The sequence below is a fragment of the Bacillus rossius genome, chromosome 2 (assembly GCF_032445375.1).
Source record: "Bacillus rossius redtenbacheri isolate Brsri chromosome 2, Brsri_v3, whole genome shotgun sequence".
Lineage (NCBI taxonomy): Eukaryota > Metazoa > Arthropoda > Insecta > Phasmatodea > Bacillidae > Bacillus > Bacillus rossius.
In genome coordinates this window covers 116,756,892-116,777,860 of record NC_086331.1, presented here as the reverse complement: position 1 = coordinate 116,777,860, position 20,969 = coordinate 116,756,892, and the positions used below count along the sequence as shown (strand labels likewise).

General features: G+C 38.6%; 1 protein-coding gene across 1 annotated transcript in view; it reads left to right on the top strand.

Moving 5' to 3' along the window:
- Positions 1-20,969, top strand: part of LOC134528966 (atrial natriuretic peptide-converting enzyme-like) — a 91,961-nt gene that overhangs the window by 46,085 nt on the left and 24,907 nt on the right. The window contains exons 9-14 of the mRNA XM_063362634.1: positions 1,739-1,834; positions 3,092-3,236; positions 3,703-3,875; positions 9,752-9,938; positions 13,519-13,672; positions 17,315-17,438. Coding sequence (XP_063218704.1) covers positions 1,739-1,834; positions 3,092-3,236; positions 3,703-3,875; positions 9,752-9,938; positions 13,519-13,672; positions 17,315-17,438 — 879 coding nt within the window. The remainder of the gene's footprint in view (positions 1-1,738; positions 1,835-3,091; positions 3,237-3,702; positions 3,876-9,751; positions 9,939-13,518; positions 13,673-17,314; positions 17,439-20,969) is intronic.

Sequence of the window (20,969 nt, the reverse complement as noted above, 5' to 3'; positions counted from 1 at the left end):
TGACCTCAAATGCAGATGATATTACACGCGAAAAAAGATCAGACCAATAAATTATGACCATTAAAACATGTGTTGCGGAATACCAAGAAATTGTAAATGTTGTAATAAACTACCATTAAAGTGCAATCCTCAACCTCAAGTGATAGTAGACCGCGACAACAGCAAAATATTGGGTTTCCAAAGATTTTAATTTGTGTAATAAACACAATCATACAAATATATAAGAACGAAATTATTGGAAAGTGTCAAAATCATGTGGCAGATTTTGAGATCATGAAATTGTATTTACTACAATGAGTATTCATGGTTAATTTGATAATACTGCCAAAAATAAGGTGCATAGCGCAAGAACTTTGCAAGTTCGAATAACAATGTCTGTTGGATGGTTTATTTGGAAACTATTTTCGTTTCGGGTAGGGAGGAGAAAACTATTTCTCTCAACAGCTCGAAGATTAGTGTTAATAGATTTCTGGTTTTTAAGTGAAAGCTGGTTATTTTTCAGCCAACATAATCAAAACCTTTACCCAGAAACAAGACAACGCATGTATTGAACGAATACCAACACTTTACCGAAAGGAATCAATCGTAACACGTTTAAATATTCAATACATTTTGGTTGGAACAAATGCTTCTTGAAAAAGATTATATCTAGCCACCACTGTGAGACTGGCCCTTCAAATGGAATAATTTTCCCTTATGTAAATAATTAACAGCCATTAATATACCCCCACACATGAATGCTATAACGACATTACTCAAACAGCATAAAAGGAAGGGTATAAGACTGGTTTAGGGAAGATGACTGTCAATGGTGCGGATACGAAGACACGGAATACAATGAGGAAGTGTTTCCTAATGTGCGGAAATGGACAATAACGAGATTAAAAACAATAATGAATACTTTATTGATAAACATACCAAATGGTTTAATGTAAATCCACTGCAAACTCTTCCCGAGAGTACTACAAACGTGCAGTGATGTGGCATCTGAGGAATGGACTTAATGCATTACATCCTGCACAAAACTGGACTGATTAACTAGAGGGACATCTGCACAAAACCTTCGCCTTCATCAATCATTAATTACATCTTGACTAAAAGATTTTGAGCTTATTTGCACACGAGATAATGTACGCTACATGTTAAATGCGATATTAAATTGTTTCATATGCATCCACAAATGTATCCTGATTATGCTCTTTGTAAAGAATGAACAGTGTCAAAATATTAAAATAATGGTAATAAAAAGGTAGGTATTAAATGTGTTTCATTTGCATGTCGTAATGTTTTATTATATTCAGAGACACACTGCCGAATATATATATTTTTGTTGGTTCGTATGTATTCTGTCTTAATGGGCCTATGTGAAGGAGAATGCATATTTCGTACTGTGTCTGTAGAATGTGTGATATGAAAAATTATATAGAATTTATATATAATATGATCGTGTGTACAGTGTCGCTGTCATAATGGAGCCAATTAAGAGTATTTTTGAGAAACGTGAAAAACCAAAATCCGGGTGGTTCAATCGATATTTTAAACCCAGTTCCCGTGTTTTATCTCTGTGGTGAAATGCTTTACTTGTGCACTGCCTTGTTTGATTGGTTTAGGCCTACTTTAGGATGTATTTAAGTTACGAAGAAATTACTAATAACATTTTTAATATAAGAGTGAATACGTCCTGCTGATATTCTGTGTGCAATGAACTCAAATCTATACATATTTTTTTCTCATACAGGCCTGATACACTGCGGAGGAAGAAGATGTATTTCCCAAACCCACATGTGTGATGGAGTCGTGGATTGTCCTTGGGGCCAGGACGAAAGAAACTGTAGTAAGTATTACTCTCGGTTTTTTTAGTTTCTTTTATTTTAATTCACCAGTAAAATACTTTAACAAGTAAGATATTTGCATATGTTTATTTCTTTCCACAATAAATAAAATTGAGAATATATTTGTTCAGATATACAAACACTTAGGCCGACATTTACAAAAACATGTAGTACCAATTTTATTTTTTTATTGAAAGCAGTTACCTTATCATTAAACTTAAATATAATTAATAGCTGTAGTAGTATATCAAAACTTCCGTGAAATACATATTTCGCCAAGTAAAATCCATTATCATTTACCTGTAATGCACTCAACAAAGCCTTAGGTTTAGATTCATGTCCATGTGTCATCGCAATCGGTTGCTGTACATCTACTTTACTACTAGAGCTTTTTCGCTTTTGGGTCTTCTCCCTAAATTGAGGAGTCGAAATGCCTGCAGTAAGTTGCACAGTAGGCAATTGGACTTCACATTTACAGTTATTTGGATGTATTTTCAAATTGTTAATACGAGTAAACCATTGATGGCACTTATCACAGCGAAACTTCGTACGACAAGGATTGTTCACACATTTACTCTTCTCATGTCTTCGTGCATCACGGGAAAATGCGAATGGCATATCACAGTATCTGCAAAGATGTCTATTTGATAACAAAAATCCTTTCACACATGAGCCAGATGATGTTGCTGTTGTTGCTTTAATGCTTGGTATATTCGTAAGCGCATTTATGCATCACTGTTGAGGTGGTATATTTACTCTCTGCCACCCAGTACTATCTTCCACATGTCTTCGAGAGTCTTTTCAATTTGTAATTCCTGGTAAGCTGCTTATAACATTTCTCGCAGCTAAACTTCTTGCAAGATGGATTCTCCAACTCGTATGAGACTAAAAGCTCGACCAATCCAGGCGCTCCGCTGGCGGAACTCGCGAAGCTGTTGGTAGACCTGCTTCTCCAGGCCGTCAGGCTTGTTGTCACCCACCTACTTTGGCCGCATGCTGGCGCTAAATATTTTGAGAGTTTCTATCTGAGAAAAACGAAATAATACAGTAAAAACTGTAGTTTTCACTGAGAGAGTATACGCCGGTTTCATTGATGCTACCGCGTAGCAAAAAAAAAAATATATTGCTGGAGCACCAACGCCCGCATTTGCACTCGCATCCATCTTTTTTCGGTCTTGTTGTTTGGTTAACACTAAAATATAAGCATTAAAAATACAGTTGTAACAATACTTACTGAATGTTTGTGAATATTATTACAGTCCGTCTGAGCGAACGTATGGGAGACATCGGCTATGGTCAGCTACACGTGTTCCATGCTGAACGACAGATGTGGCAACCGGCTTGCCTAAAGACGTGGGACAATGGTACTTCTGCTCAGACGCTGTGCTCTATACTAGGCTACACGTAAGTAATATTTGGCACTGATGCATTTATTAAGGCATTGCGCATACTACAAATAAGAAGACTTATATAAAGCGTTCCGAAGCAAAATTATCTAAGCACCAAAAATATCTTCTTTTTTTCATGAAAAGTAATGTAGGAACAATCGTTAGTACAGCGAATTCTTGTCAATGTCCGTCCGGATTTTCCGTGTTGTTCAAAGGTGAGACGGCAGATGGTGCTGGCATTAACAACCATACACCATTTCCCTCAAAGTGATCATTTTCATTTTGCCAATAAACTTTTTTTTCTGGAACGCTTCATATAACATAATTACTGCCGCAACTAAACGTTTAGTAGAGAATGACTGAGATCAGTAAACCAATAAGTATTTAAGCTAAAAAAATTACAATTTACCATAAGAACTTTGTACAATTTAGCCTATATTTAACCTACGAATGGAGGAACAGAATAGTTTACTGTTGAACAGGAGAGCCAGTTCCAACACCTTGACAAGAAGAGGAGACAATTCCATGCTGCTGCACAACAACAACACCCGATATGAATGGAAAAGTTATCGGCAAAATCCCAGACGTCTGCTCAAGAACCTGAAGAATTGTAATGGGAGCTACCTTACAGTGGAGGTCTCCTGTACTAATTATGGTACTGTAGATCTTTTTAAGCATTAATATTTTTGTTCAGTTTCTAGAATCAAAATTTTGATTGTTACCATTTCCGAACTAGCACGATCATTAAAAAAATGCGAATATCCTGAACTGACGATCCTTCAGAACTGAGTCTGATTTATAGGCCAAATAATGGGGGAATGTGCTAAGTAAGTCGTTCAAGGTTTGAAGTTCAAGGCATCTGATACAACAATTTTAAAAACACGTGTTTTCGCCTCCGCAAGTTTTCAGAATTCATTTCTTATGCATTAAGTACGAGCATGTTACACAAGCAACACATGTAAAAATATTTTCTCCTAAAAATGACTGATGTAACTAAACTTTATGTATGTTCGTCTTTAATCACCTATTTTGTTGGATGGCGGTATAAACCAGACATCTGGTCACCAGGGCTTGTTGCTAGCTCTGCACTTCTGTGCCCGGCTCATAGCCTGCTTCGCGAGTCTTCTCAGCCAGTGAAGTACCGTAAAAATGCGCGCGAATTTCAAATTCGCGCACTACAGTTCGTGCCTACAAAATTTGCAGGGTTGCGTTCCCGGACACTTGTTCCTCAACACAAACTGCTTGTTTCGGCGTGGCCTGTTAACATGTTAGATTCACTCCCAACAATTCCCTAGCACCTGTGTGCTGGTAAGCCTGTGATTCATAGGCCCCGGATCAGCTCCCAACAGTTCCGATGTTTGCGGCTCGCTCGAGCCATTTTGCGTCAAAATATGTATATTTGAAAAATAATAAATTTCAGGCATGGTATATTTTGGATTGCATTGTGAAAATTTGTGGTAGCAAATCGGGTCTACTGCAATGGATATTACAATACGAATGCATTCAAGTCTCCATTCTCCTGTGATATTCATACGTTGACAGTTCTGCCCTATAATTAAATGTTAGTTTAGACATTATGTAGTACCAATTGAAGGGAAAATAAATCGGCAAAATAGACTCCGATCCGAGGAGGTGGCCTTCTGCAGAGCGTACTACATAGCGTACATATGTCTATCGAGTGCCTAGTTTGTAAGGTGTATTAATTTTCCTCTCCCCGTAGAATGTAGGAGGTGACTGGAGGCTGGGTGGTTTAAGAGTCCCCCCCCCCCTTGTCCACCACAAGTGACGCTTACGTCCCTGGTTACAAACATCCGCACCTGGATGACATAAGAAAGCGACCTAGCGTCCACGCACGCCAAACCCCGCACGGTAGACTATTTTCCACCCCGATCTACTCTTACTCTGGACTGTCCCCATTGTTCTGCTTAGTGCATGCCTTCTACATCCCGCATGTCTGAGCCCGCACTGCGGAAATATTGTGTGGTCCCACACCCACGTGTGTTGGTATATATTTACTTAAACACAGGAGACACGTGTAGGTGTAAAATTAACACCAACAACGGTGGACACTCTGCTGCCACATACATTTAGCGTACATTTACAATTACTATGGTTTGGTAAATATGCTATAGCTGTTTGTGTATTTTTACTCTGTGTTGCATGCATTTGGAAATTTTTCCACAACTGTCAGTTAATTTTACTGTATGATCTACCAAATTTAAAATTTCACTGAACATGTTAATTTTCACTATTTCCAAAAAAAGATTTTACTTTTGTATATTACAGCTGTTATTAACTATGTGTATTTTAATTTAAATCACTTTTTTTCCAATATTCTCAATAACCTAGCTGAGGATTGAACCCAAAGGTTTCTAATTATTAGTCAAGCATTTTAATCTCCCGACCAAAGTGCACAATAAGAATTATGAAGAAATGGAAATATAACTATGCTAACCTAATGTAAATTAAATGTGCTTTTGTCAGTATAAATAGCAAGATAAATTGTAATTTTTGTATTAGCATGGTCGTTATAAATTTACTGTGACAAATTGTATGCACTTTTACAATGATGTGTGTATATACAACTACAGTGTACTGACAAAAAATTGGTTGTTATTGGTATATATTGGGGGCTCCGAGCGCTGGTTCCTGGTTGAGGAGCGCGAGTAGCCAATCACAATCTTGGATTGTGACGTCACGGCGGCCATCTTGCTGTCAAATTACCTCAAACATTTCTCAAAATTCCTAGAAAATTCCTATTTAGAGGGAAAATTTCTCGTTTTTTCCTAAAAACTTCAAAAAAATTATATTCGAAAAACCTTAAAACACATTAGCCGTTAGGAAAAGTGCAACGTTCCGGAATCCAAGATGGAGGGTGTGACGTAAGCAAGGATTTTATAATTTTAATTAAATTGCAATTAATTTTTTTTTTATTTTTATTAATAAATTACATGTTTACTCTCACCGGGAATCGAAACGGGGACCAAAATCTATTAAGTAACTAAAATTTTGAAGACATTTTTAAAATATTTTTTTGGTTTTAATTCTGAATTTTTGGTCGGAAAATAAAGATTTCATGTCTACGGTCATGGCCAAGTTCAAAGCTATCCTCCAGAGGCTTATTAGTTGGCTTTCCCATGGGGAATTTAAGCCTTAAGGGGGAATTTTCATTTTTCTAAGACAAATATATTTTGATGTTTTTCGAATTCCAAATTATTGAGTTTTTGATTAAAAACGGGAAAATTTCCTCTCAAAACGGGAATTTCTCCCATGAAATAGGGAAATTTCTAGGAATTTTAAGAAAATGTTCGAGTTAATTTGACTCCAAGATGGCCGCCGTGACGTCACAATCCACAATGGCAGTCGGCTTTTCGCGCTCCTCAACCAGGAACCAGCGCTCGGAGCCCCCAATATACATATACAAATGGCTTTGATTAATTTAAGTCTTGTTGTATGTGTAATTTTACACATACATCCAAATGTGTTATTTTACACATAAAATACTGAAATAAATATTTATATTTGTAATTTTTTATCGAAGCCTGATGCACAATTTGGTTACATATAAACATTTTTTTACATTACACTAGCTGTACAGAACCTTTTTTTTTTTTTTAAAAAAAATACACTACACAAATTTAAAATTACTAAAAGTTTGTATATGCCATTTTTAGAATAATTTTTCAGTGTGGGTGCAAATTTTTTAAAAAAGTTTTTAATTGACACATCAACACATCAATGGTATATTTTTACATAAATTTTGAATTTTTAGAATACAAACCAACATTTGGAGTAAAATTACATGATGTAGTAAAACTTTTCTACAATAATTGAGTAAATATTCATAAGCCTTATGGTTTTTTTTTTTCAATTAACGCGACAAAAAATGTAAAAAAAACAATACACACTAACACCTAATAGGCCTATAATGTGAAATTTAACAAAACAAAATGTACAGTGAAGTGTTTTCCCAGTGTCTATGCAGGTTTAACCTGGGCCTAAACTATCTAGTTATATACCAGAGTTAAGAGTGAGGGGAGTTAGTCATGGCGCCGATCGCTGCCAAGGCTGGCCAATCCCCGAGCAAAGCACACGATGCATGCGACCCTCTGCCTGCATGGCTAATCCCAGCATGGCCAGGAGTATAGGCTTCGACCTAGGACGCATCTATGTTCCTCCCTTATCCGTACCCTGCCTACAAAATACACTTAGTTTAAGTTAGGTTAAGAAAATTTTGTCAATTTTGAGAAAAAAAAATTATTTTACGATTTTAAATAATTTTAACTGTCGCTAACGCAAAAAAAAAATTGTGTTACAATCACCTAGATGAGCATAAACCTATCCTCATAGGAACCAAATAATGAACTAATTTTTTCGAAGAGTTCTAATCATGTTACAGACCTAGCCTATCATGTTTTTTTTTCACAGGAAAATAAAATCAATTTATCAATCGAAGATGCACTAACTTTGTGTCAGTGAATAGTAGGTTATGTACAGTAGGATGTACACAGCATTTTGTTTATGCAGGGGGTTGCCACGTCTGCATTTTTGCATGGTAACCAGGGGAAGCTTGTTTTTCAGCTCACGGTCAGCGCCACGTTGGTTGGACGTCCAAAAAATTTGGCTGAAGTGCAGTGTCCACATTGTGGAAACAGTTCTAAATGATCGTGTTTTATGGAGTTTCTGACCCATACCTGCCAACCACAGACCCCGATCTACAAACGGACCAACCGCCCACTTTCCCAGAGCGCCAGTTGTTAAGGGGCAGGAGAATCTGAGGCGCGAAAAAAATTGGACAAACAAATTTTGAGGGACGGGAAAAATAAGTTTTTTTTAACGTACGGTAGTGATTTGATTTTCAAGAAGACATGTCAAGGGGAAATGTTAGTTTATACTAACTAATATTAGGCCTTAAACCAAATACTTTGGAAATAGATTTAAAACTCGTTTAACAGTCGTATAAAACTGCAACAACCATGTAATAAATTCAAACATAAAAAAAAGACAAACCAACTTTGTCTTTGAAATACCTTAGTATTTAATTGCCAAATGTGATGTTTTAAAACTTATAATAAAAAAGCTTGAATTTGTAAAATTGTATGATGTTTGGGGGGAACTGGAAAATGAATATCTGTCCAGAGCGATAGCCACTTGAAATCGGGACCTGACTGACTGTCAAGAGGCGTGGTCGAACACTATTCCCGCAGTGTTTTTGGCGGGGCGCTGCGGCAATGCCTTCTCCTGGTGTTGCTAGAGTCGAGGCGCCACAGAAAGCTACGCTATGTTCGCAATGTTCGCTATGTTCACTGTGCCAGGATAATCTAGTTCGCGATGTCGGAGAGACGCATGCCGTGGGATTCAAGTGATGATTCCGATAATATTATATATTATATTATGGTAATATAATATTATATTATATATTCTGATGATATTCTGCCGGCTCTCACAGTACCTGAACGCAAAAATAAATGGGTACATGAATTCAATATAAAAACCAAAGATTTCGAAGAATTTAATTTGATGAAGCAGTCGCTAAGTGAGGACGAAACCAAATTCATGGATTATTTAAGGATAAACCCAACTCAGTTTGATAGCATCCCATTGAAATAAAATCCCTGGAATTTTCCTGCATATCCTGCCTTCTATGTTCTTCAATCGATTTATTCCATAAACATGGATATTTTCGTAATCTTTCTATTAACTTTTCCATCGACTTGACTATTCAAAGCACAACACTGAGAGAAATTAAACTTCGTAAACAGCAAACGCAGAAGTGAAGCACAATTCCGCGCGAAAAAACAGATGGTTATTGTTTATCTGCGCATGCGCGAAGTTGGAAAAATAGCCGAGACGTCGCCAACACAGCGAACACAGACCGTCTGTGGCCAGTGACACCCGAGCTGCAGCGAGCATGACAAGCATGACGAGCATAGCGAGCATGGAGGGCATGGAGGGCATGGCGAGCGTGGCGGGCATGGAGGGCATTCCGAGCGTGGTGAGCACGGTGGGCATGGAGGGCATGGCGAGCATGGTGAGCATGGAGGGCATGGAGGGCATGGCGAGCGTGGTGAGCATGGTGGGCATGGTGGTCATGGCGAGCATGGCGGGGATGGCGAGCATGGAGGGTATGGCGAGCATGGCGGGCTTGGCGGGCATGGCGAGCGTGGCGGGCATGGCGACATGGTGGGCATGGCGAGCATGGTGGGCATGGCGGTCATGGCGAGCATGGAGGGCATGGCGAGCGTGGCGGGCATGGCGAGCGTGGCGGGCATGGCGAGTATGATGGGCGTGGCGAGCATGGAGGGCATGGCGAGCGTGGCGAGCGTGGCGGGCATGGTGGGCATGGCGAGCGTGGTGAGCATGGAGGGCATGGAGGGCATGGCGAGCGTGGTGAGCATGGTGGGCATGGTGGTCATGGCGAGCATGGCGGGGATGGCGAGCATGGAGGGTATGGCGAGCATGGTGGGCATGGTGGGCAAGGCGAGCATGGCGGGCATGGTGGGCATGGCCTAACTGCATGGTCTGCGACAGTGTGCGGCAGGCAGCGCCGCATGTCCGCCCCGAGACCGTCGCTGCGCGTCGTGGGCGGCACGGAGGCGTCGCCCGGCGACTGGCCGTTCCTCGTCGCCATCTTGGGCGGCCCCGAGGAGGTGTTCTACTGCGCCGGCGTGCTCATCGCCGACCAGTGGGTGCTCACCGCGTCGCACTGCGTCGGCAAGTAGGTGTCCGCTCCGGCTGCCCCCACCGACACCTGCTTCTTTGTCTGTGGTGGGGGAACCGGTGGAGTAGGAGAGTGCGTCAGCGGCGACGCCACTCCAACGCATGCGCTAGCGGTCGAAGGGGAAGATGTCAAGAAGGAGGGGGGATAGGGGATAGGTAAGCAGCGTAGCATGCTACATGCTGGTTGTAACGGTCGGAAGAGGAGCCGAAAAGGGAGAGGTAGAAATGCCGCAGCAGTGATGCTACGGAATTCTCGTGACGCTGCTTGTGTATGTCAACTCCTCAGTTTTCGTGATGGCTGACGATTGAAGGTGCCATATTTCTTTTCTTTTATTTAAAGATTCTACAGTTTATTTATTCGTGTGGAATAGAGTTATTGATTTGTGCAATTCAGTTTATAATTATCATTCATTTTTTATGTTTATAGTTTGATCGAAAATGAAAAAATATATATATATATATATATATACCTAAAAAGCAAGACGTTTCACTTCTAGAGTGCATGGACTCCACGCACACAATTTTTTAAAATAGTTTTGGGCCCGTCCGCTAGATAGTAGCTTTCATAATATATTACTAATATATCTATATTGATGCATACGTTGATATCAGGCAAACAAACCAGTGAAAACTAATTCACTTTATTTTTGTAGCCACATATGTTGTGGTGTAGCATACCAGAAATTTTGCTTTTTATACTAATTTATTACAAAACAGAATTGAGTATTTCTCGCACAGTTTAAATTTCTGTTACTAAACAACTGGTCGTCAAGCAGTTAAATAAATGGCTTTGAACCCCTGTCCGAGTTTTATTTTACTAGTACAACAGATAGCGACACATGTCGCGCGAAACATGGTTTCAGTTCCTACTGTAAGAGTCGCACCTCCTATTTATATAGTCGTGTCAACGTTTCCCCGTCTAAGCTTTTCGCGCTGAGACTAGTTTCACACACACACACACACACAGAGTTACTGTTCACAACAACAACTACACAGATGTGCTAGAAATATAGAGCACCACACATGAAACTTTTGGCGGAGAGGCTAATGAAACATGTAATCAGAGATATGCATTAATTAATGATGGGATATTTGAAGGCATCGAGTACATTTATTAAAATACTTTGGGCACAAACTAGCCCTTTTAAAGGAAAACTGTAGAATCAAGACGTAAATGTACAGGTAGTCTATTCTTATTGATAAAACACCGCTAAGAAACTTCATCTATCTTTGCTAGTCAACTGTCCCTTATGGGGAGATTGGCGCTGTGGCCAAGACATTGGACTTGCATTCCAAAGGATCACGTCGAGCCATCCATTTGGTTTTCCATTGTTTCCCAAAAAAACACACTCAGTGACAATGCTTGAATGATTACTAACAATAGGTTGCATCCCCGACATCTCTGTATGGTTAAGCTGTGTGTTGTCTCTAATCACCTGACTGTCGACGAGACGTTAAATAAATTAATGAATGAAGCTCAACCTTCTAAAACATATGTCTTTTTCTCGGCCCACAATCATTGCCCTCACTTGCTGGTGACTTGTGATTAAGATTATGAAGAGGAGTGGCTTACAGAAGAAATACTAAAAGAAGTACTTTGCTAAGAAAATGCAAATAAATGACTAGTTTGTGGCTTTGCTGCCACATTTCAATAGTCACATCCTTGTAAATAGGAGACATTTCACCTTTTGGATGGAATAATTAAAGAATTCGTGGTTGAGAAGTCATCAGTGTAGTCAAAAGTAAGATCAAACAAGCTATCTGGTGGAACAATCAGGCTGCAGCCACGGGCTATCAGCACAGAGTGTGCAGGTCGAATAGAAGCAAAAGTAAGCCGCCAGACAATAGCGGCTGTTACAGCATCAAAAAGTGTTGTAACAACTACAGTCAGAATAAAAATAATATAGAGGCGTGGTTCTGTTCGCTACATCTGCTTATCGTTTGGAGACAGTTTTCCCTCTGCAATTACATTAGTTTACAAAACCGACTATTGCCACTGATTGCTGCTCTACGGGAATCTCAGCAGAACTTTTTTTTTAATTTTACATTGGCGTTTTGGCTTGTCAGCAGCAAGGTCATCGTCATAAGAGACAGATACACTCAACATGACAGACTATAGTAATAAAAAGTGCCAGCATTTGCCTGAATTGATATAGGGGAAACATGGAAATTTGCAGACAAGTTGGCTGGACCAGGTTTCATACCTATGTTCTATGCAATGCGAGTGAAGTGTCTAACCACTGCGCCACTTAGCTCAATTCTCTGCAAAGATTATAATGCATCTGTAGTAGTAGTAGTAGTAGTAGTAGTAGTAGTAGTAGTAGTAGTAGTAGTAGTAGTAGTAGTAGTAGTAGTAGTAGTAGTAGTAGTAGTAGTAGTAGTAGTAGTATTCTAAGAATATTTTGGCATTGGTGAATTTTCTCAACCATACTGAATCAGCATTAGATATCTCCATGCTTGGCTGAGGCAAGAGCAGGGCCTACCCTCTTTCTCTTACAGATTCGAGGTGTACTTGTCGGTCGCATTGGGGCTTAAGAACTTTAAAGTAGTTAAAGCCAGTTTATATGGTTTTCATGACTTCAAATATACAAAAGAATCACAGTTTCAAACCTCATTAGCATCGAGTTCATTGAAGATCGACGAGAAGCAAATCTATCAGGCGGGACAGCTACCGAATGCATTCGTGAAGGATATGGTAGTGTTCCGAGAAACCCCATAGATTCACAGCAATGTTCGCTACGTTTCTCACAAGTTGAAGGTCGTAAATTGAACCCTGACCAACTTGGTGGGAGGCGAGTGATTTGACATTTCAATAGCCGTGGCACCCTATGTCTTGGAATATTCTCCAATCACTGGTTTTGATTTTTAATTATTCACAGAAAATATCTTGAATTGTGTTTATTCTGTATGATATTGTTTTATTCTAAAGTTAAATACTAATTTTGTTACATTGTTGCCAGCCAGCATGAGCATTTGATGTTGAAACACAACTATACTACGTACCCATTACTAATATAATTGTACTTAAATGTTTACACATACAAGTGTGTTGCTTTATATTTTGGGCTAGATAAATGTATGCAGCAAGGAAGGCAGCATGGGTGCTTGATGCAGGAGGGTTCAGGGAAGCAGCGGGCAGACTCTCAACAAGGGAGCAAAGGAGGACCGCTCTGACATCTCATCTGATACATGGCCTTATTGCTTCCTAAGTTGATAATTTCTACAGTTATTCGTATTTTACTTTTAGTAATATTAATTAATAATATATACAGATAGTATCTTTGAGAAAAAATGTAAATGTAATTTAATCATTTATTACTTTGTATATAATATTTATTTAGTAGATTTTTCTTTAATTATTATTTTTAATGTATTAATTACTTTATGTGTTGTGGCTGATAGCTTGGGTACCTGCATCTGTCCTTCACATTTATTTTGTTCCACATTGTCCTTCTATGTTTGTGTTGTTTAACCATGTATTTGTTTTAGTATTGGTAAAGTGCAAGCCTATTTTATAATTTGCCTGTTGGCTGGCACTTGATAAATTAATTAAATTATTGCTGACGAAATGTTTCCAGCATCTCTGACCCATCCGGCTGGACCATACAGCTCGGGATAACAAGACGTCACTCGCATGCCTACTTCGGACAGAAGATGAAGGTTCGTCGGGTTGTGCCACATCCCATGTACAATCTAGGAGTAGCGCACGACAACGACGTGGCTCTTTTCCAGGTAGGTTCTCGTTGTAATAAATGCATGAGATAAGAACAATTTCCGTGAAAATACTAGTAGCAGGTTCACCCCTTTATTGGTGCAAATGTTGTTAGTTTTCAGTGGTTATAACCAAAGCGTAAACATAAAAATAGAAGAAATTTTTTTTTTTTTTTTTAATAAATTCACTATTAGAATATCTTTAATGTAATAGTAGTAGATAATGGGTGAGTCTGGTGCAGGGTAGGCCTACTAGGGCGTGAACCATGGAGTAGGTCAATGACTAATTGCAATCTTGGATTAGGACATCACTGCGGCCATCGTGCATGACACTGACCTTAACATTTTATATTTATATATGACCTTGGCCAGCATTTTGGATGACCTTGACACGGCCGCCATCTTGGATTACACAAATTAGTTTTCTATATTTTTCTGCCATCTTGGATTCTATAACTTTCTACCACCTTGGATTCTACCATCTTTGAATATGACATCGCATCCGCCATATTGAAAATCTGTCATTAACAAACAAAAATGTTGAAACAAATTCCAAAAAAAACACCAAATCATTTATCTATTTAAATACTGTTTAATTTGGACGATAATTATCTGTGGTTCAATACATGATCAATGCTAAAACATATTTTAGGCTCAAAGATATTTATTTGATTAAATATCGCCTGAGTTTAGTATTTTACAACAAAAGTTCGAGGTTCTAGGTGAAAAAAAAAAAATAAAACCATTTTTTTTCTAATTGAATTTAGTATGTAAATCCTATACTACTATTTTTATATTGCTTCAGTCTTCCTGGAATGCGAAACAAGACATGTACATATCACGATGTGCCTTTTCAGGGAAGTTACACATGGCAGTAGATCACTGCATGTGTTACACAAGTGAGAGTTCTCTGTTTACTTTAAAGGGTAATAGTATATTTCACGATGACTTGTGTTTTTCCTGTCTGTAAATGTCTTGCCACAAAAGATACAGTTTTGTTCTAATGTATGGCCAATCAGCAGTCTGCAAAAACTTACTGTGCCTTTATAATTTTCCGTAGTATATAGACTGGATACTACACTTGTTGCACTGATATCTAACATGCTCAAAGTTATTATTACAGTTGGGTAATGCACACTCAATAAGACTCAATTTACGATGTTGCGCATTACTGGCCCCAATGCATATTTCTTCATGTCGATTTAAGTTATCATAGAAACCAAAACATTTATTACATTTGTATCAGTGATAAAACACTTTCTGCACACTATTCGGGCATTCCCATACAGCATGTCTTGTAGTAGACTATAATTTACATAATAAATATAATTTGTAAAAATGTGCTGTTTTATTTGTGGCATTTAAAATCAAAAATGTTATTGTAAAGTGTTAAATTGAGGTGATATTTAATTATATTATTATATTTGAGCATAATTATTTTTTCATCGTCCAAGGAACGAATCAAAATATTAAAAAAATTATTTTTAACGATTTTTGGAATTTTCATGAATTTATTGTTGTCAATTACAGAGTTTCAATATTGCGGCCAAGATGACTGGCAATATGGCGGATGCTTTAATAGTTGATGGTCAGGTAATAAATACTACTACAATCTAGCGAGTAAAATATAAACCAAGATTGCGGGTGCACACTCTAGCAGATGTAAACAAGATGGTGGATCTAAGATGGCTACTATCAGTGGCGGATCCAGGATTATGGTTTGGGAGGGGCTTGACCCAGCTGAGGCTAGGCTTTATCAAGGCAAACACTAAAACAATAGTGGACCCAGATGCTTTTGGAGGGGGCTTGAGCCCCTTAGCCCCCCCCCCCCCCCCCCCCTCTGGATCCGCTACTGGCTACTATGACATTACAATGTGGAAATGATAAATGCATTGGTAGTAGTGGTAACTCTCAATATGCTGCATGTCCCATAGAGGAATGATTAAAAATGAAATTATTAGTTTGCCCTTAATGGGATCGAACTCAGGTCTGTAAGGTCAAAAATGTAAGTTCGTTTTTTAAAATCGGAATTAAAAGTTTTTATGAATTTTAAATTTATTTCTTATTTTTTAAACAATAATTATTAATATGGATTACGTGACATCATATACCAAGTTGGAAGAAAGTACTAGAAAACAAAATGGTGGATACTTCTAGAATACGAGATGGTGGGAGGATTTTAAAAAAACAAAATTGTGGAATTCATGTTGGCGTCCGGGTCAATATCATCGAAAAAGGTGGCCGGGTCAGTATCACCCAAAAAGGCGGCTGAAATAAAAGTATGTATACTAAAATATACTTAGTGTTATAATATGTGTTAAAAAGTTTTCAGGTTAGTATGTTATTAAGGCCATAGAAGTTTAACTCCTAATGTGAGCAGAAACTTTATAGTATTAACTGTTTAGTAAATTTTGACAAAATGGGCAGTATTTGGATGAAATTCCTTGTCGAAAATCAGGCCGTAAACCCGGGTTTTATCGCAGCTGTTTGAAAAAGTTTAAAATTTAGGACTGTTTCGTGCTGCTGATTGCGATCTGCGTTTAATGGTGGCAAGCAACATTAACGATTTAGGCAGTGAATTCTAGCGGTAGGCGCAGAAATTATGTATGTAATTCGCAAATATAAATTTGGGTATTTTTAAAGCAACTATTTTATTCATCAGTTTATTTATTGCGCTCGGCATTATTTTAAAGAATTCTACGTTAAAATATCGTGTCCAAATTTCGTATTATGAGTTTATTTGCAACATGAACAACACGAGAACACATGAGTTGGTCGTTACTGAGATTAGATCTCTGCACATCACGGGCGAGTACTGAGAGACTCGCTCGCTTTTTTTTTTTTTGAAACTTAAAAAATTGTTTACATTCAAAACGAAAACACGGCAAGACACGGCGAAGTTGTTGGGTTCATGCACTCTGCCCAGGTAGCCAAACGAGACGGGCGAGTCTAATTGGCTTTGACGCCAGGTTTAGAGTTAAACGGGCCGAAGAAAAACTGCTGTTCTCGTGCCTGGCGTTTCCGTTCCTGCTATTCCGCAAGCACTTAATTATAAACTAGACGTTATTTGTGCTGCTAGGTTACGTTATTGATGTTCGGTGTGGGTCCTGAAAACACAGAAGTCCATAAAGTGGAATCTCGAAAGATATTTTATTAGCAAGGGGTAGGGGGGGATGTTTTCCAGTGAACTCTTTTTCCAGGTCCCAGCTTGCCCCATTTTACCCACCCCCTGATAGTTTATTCCCGATTAATGGCCAGTGATTTGTTCCCGGCGGTTTATTTCAAAAGTGTCCAGGCAGGTTTGGCCAGTCTATGTTTGGTTTTTGACGTGATAACGTCTTATAAATCGACGAACGCCGGCTGCACGCACGAAAAATTGTCACGTTCCGCCTGGGCCGAGTGTGCAAGAACCGGCCAACCACCGTGCGAGAAAATCTTCTATCATATCAAACAGGTTAAGGCGGGCTTTTTAACTAATTGTTCGTGATTATATTTAAACAAATTACTTAAACTAAATTTGAAAAAAAAAACTGTAAATAAAATTTGAAAATTAAAAAGTATGCAATTTTTCATCAATGTTTTCTTCTGACGTTATCACGTAAAATTATCGTCCGTAAACCGACTTTACAGATAACCCCCCCCCCTTTTTTTTTTTGTTCGCAGCTGAAGTCTCGCGTGTCGTTCCACGACCACTTGCTGCCGGTGTGTCTGCCCTCGCCCCACTACGAGCTAGCTCCAGGCACCATGTGCACCGTCATCGGCTGGGGCAAGAGAGAGGACTCTGAGAGTGAGTCTAGTGTCGGCGCCTCAGTAACAAACATGCTAACGAGCACGTAATTCATCATGATTGTTGACGGCAGATTACCATCGTCTTCGGAGCGATCAAATTCTTAGTTCATCGGAAAAATCGGGCAACAACTGGTTTTCAGTAGCAACTAATTTCGAGAGTTATTTTTTTGACGTGACAACGTCCAATAAATCGATGAACGCCGGCTGCACGCACGAAAAAGTGTCCCGTTACGCACATTGTCCCGTTACGCTGTGTCCCGTAACGCTCATTGTACGCTTGCGCCGCATATATCTCTCTTCCACTCGATTGGAACAACCATCGATTTGACTTTTTCGAGGCACATTAAACTTGAAACACTCCCATTCGTTTCCTACTTTTCCTATCATCGTCATATCCTTAACAGAATAACACAGATTGGAAGAAGTTAAATAGCAAACATGTATAAACGTTATAGTTAAAATAATCTCTTCGTTAAAGTAATAAACATATTTGAATTAATGAGTGCAAATAAAAGTAAATTTATCAATTAAATTGTAGATTTCATTTCACTCCTTCTTTGTATCCATACAAAATAGTGATAATTCTATAAAAATGATTCCATTTTATTCATAAAAGTATGCAATAATTTGTTCAATGTTTTGTTATGACGTTGTCACGTTAAACTATCGTCCGTAAACCGACTTTACAGACAACCAATTTTTTAAGGTGGAAGGGGTTGGCAACATGCTAATAAGTGAATTCTCTTCCACAGCCAACTCGACGCAAAACTTTCAGTTCCTGATGCAATTTGGACTTTAGTAAGTAGTGTTATCGGCAGACTTTACAACCCGTAAAAGTGGTAGTAACGACTTTTATAAAACGTTTTCAAATGAAAATAAGAATAAAATTACCAACAATACATGTGCTTGACATTGTTCGGAAAGATAAGATATAGTTGATCAGGAATTTGTATCTTCAAAAGAACGATTTGAGGCAGTGTTAGCCGCACGCTCTCGCAGCGAACGCTGTGAGCGGTAGTGACGATGTTGTGTTTACATTTTTGTAATTCTAATTTTCGTTTATGTTTTAATTTCATTCAAAGTTTCGTGGTTTTTAAATTGTTATTTGCCATTAAAAAATACAGCTCAGTTGTACATATGCTTGCATATTTAATATAATAATACATATTCTAAGCATACTTATATAATTAAAAATATATGCATATTTAAAGATATATATGCTAAGAATATTATAAAATTTATCATGCTATCCATACTAGTAGTATGTTTTGGCCGGAGCTGGGACAGGCTTCAGGCTGTGGTGCCTGTGGTGCCGACCGCCATATTGGATTGTGACGTCACGGCGGCCATCTTGGATGGTTGTGACCTTGACATTTGACCTTGACCTTGACCCCGGCGGCCATTTTGGATCCGCCATCTTGGATCCGCCATCTTGGATCCGCCATTTTGGATGACGTCATTGTGTTCTCGAACATTCCGGTGATGTGTTATCCGCCATTTTGAATGATGACGTCACTGTTGCATTTTCTGTTACGGTAGCCATCTTTAACTTTTTTATTTATTATCCGATTTTAATGAATTTTTTTTAAAATTTATAAAAAAATTTAAATAATAAAATTTTAATAAAATATTTATAAAAAAAAGCAAACATGTACGACACGGAGTTCGGAGTCCTCGGTTCGAACCCGGTGAGGGCAAAAAAAAATTAAAAATGGCGACCGATCCTTCCCCCGTGGTGGGTGCTAGCAGACTGACTCCCACCACTTTTTTTCAAAGCATATATATCGTCATCTAGTATGACGTCATGTCCGCCATCTTGTCTTTGATGCTGGAAGCCATCATCAATGTATCGTCGGCGAGAGTGCGCTGACGCCATGTTAGTTTAGTTCTTATCCGCTAGAGTGCAGTAATCATTTATTACTGTGACACCCGCCATCTTGAAATTTGGCCGCCATCTTGAAAATCCGTAATTATTTAGCTAGAAATTCGGGAAAAGTTCCAAAATTCATTAAATAAATCACTCATTAATTTACATATTGATTCGATCGATTCCCGTCCTCGGTTCGATACCCGATCGATGCAATAATGTTTAATTTTATGAAAAAATAATAATTTCAATAAACCATGTTAAACTTTCGTAAAGAGACTTTAAATCCTCTACTACCATCATCCTATCAGACGTCAAGACTACCATATTGGAAATTCGTAATTTTAATGCTAGAGATTCGGGAAAAAGTTCAAAATTCATTAAATAAATTTGTAATCTATATACTGATTGATTGGATCGACTAAGGTCCTTGGTTCGATCCCTTGTCGATACAAAACAACATTAATATTTTAAAAAAGTACCACTAAAGTGTAAGGTTTGAGAAAATAAAAAACACTGCAAGTTCTTTGAAAAAAAAATTTATTACATAAATTCAATACACTACTACAAGTACAAAAAAAACACTGACAAATTACCAAAGCCTTTTGGATTCCTCGATTCAAACAGTCTTCTTACTGTACGGACTAAGCCTTTTACATGACTTTAAATGTCTATCCGATCCGTTCATCACCACAGCCAGAGACGGACTGAAGTTCATAGCACTTATATATAGTCTCATTAGCCGATACAACACATGAGTCAAATCAATAACCATGTTCATTATACGTCTCGGAGCATTTTTTATAATGACGATGTAAGCTATCGAGACGTGAAATTAGTTTATTGCACTTATTGCACTGAAATTGTATTCTGTGAACATTATTAGAACAACCGCTCCTTTCATGTCTGCGAGCATTTGAGGTGATAGTAAATGATGCACCACAGTATTTGCACTGATGCGAAGTACGCTCTTCATTAATTGAAGAATCCATTGCTGACGATGAAACTTCGGATGATGGTGGTATCACATCTGTTGAAATATCCTCCAATGTTGACGTCGTCGTTGCCAACGGGATCTGCTCCAACATCGTCGGCGCCAACGTCATGGTTCCCGTAGTCGATGGTACATCCTCCATCGAGTACGACGTTAAAGTCGGTAAAGATGCAATCGAAGTCTCAAGAACAGGCAATTACGCGATTTGTGCACCAGAAGAATCAAACTAGGTGATCCGTACACCGTCGACGGCAGTAACAAACTGAGCGTCCTGCTGTCTAGGACTCGTTTATATACATTAACCGGTTTGAATAATACGCTAGTCAAATCAAGAACAATTTACTAAAATACTAGAGTCAAAACAACATAAAAAAAATAGAAGCACCATCAACAAAAAAGGAAGCACATTTGGAAGCACCTTCAAAAAAGGAAAAACAATAGGAAGCACCGACAACGAAAAGGCAGCACAATAGGAAGCACCGACTACGAAAAAACAGTACATTTGACAGCACCGACAACGAAAAGGCAGAACATTTGGAAGCACCGACTACGAAAAGGCAGCACATTTGGAAGCACAGACTACGAAAAGGCAGCACATTTGACAGCACCGACAACGAAAAGGCAGCACATTTGACAGCACCGACAACGAAAAGGCAGCACATTTGGAA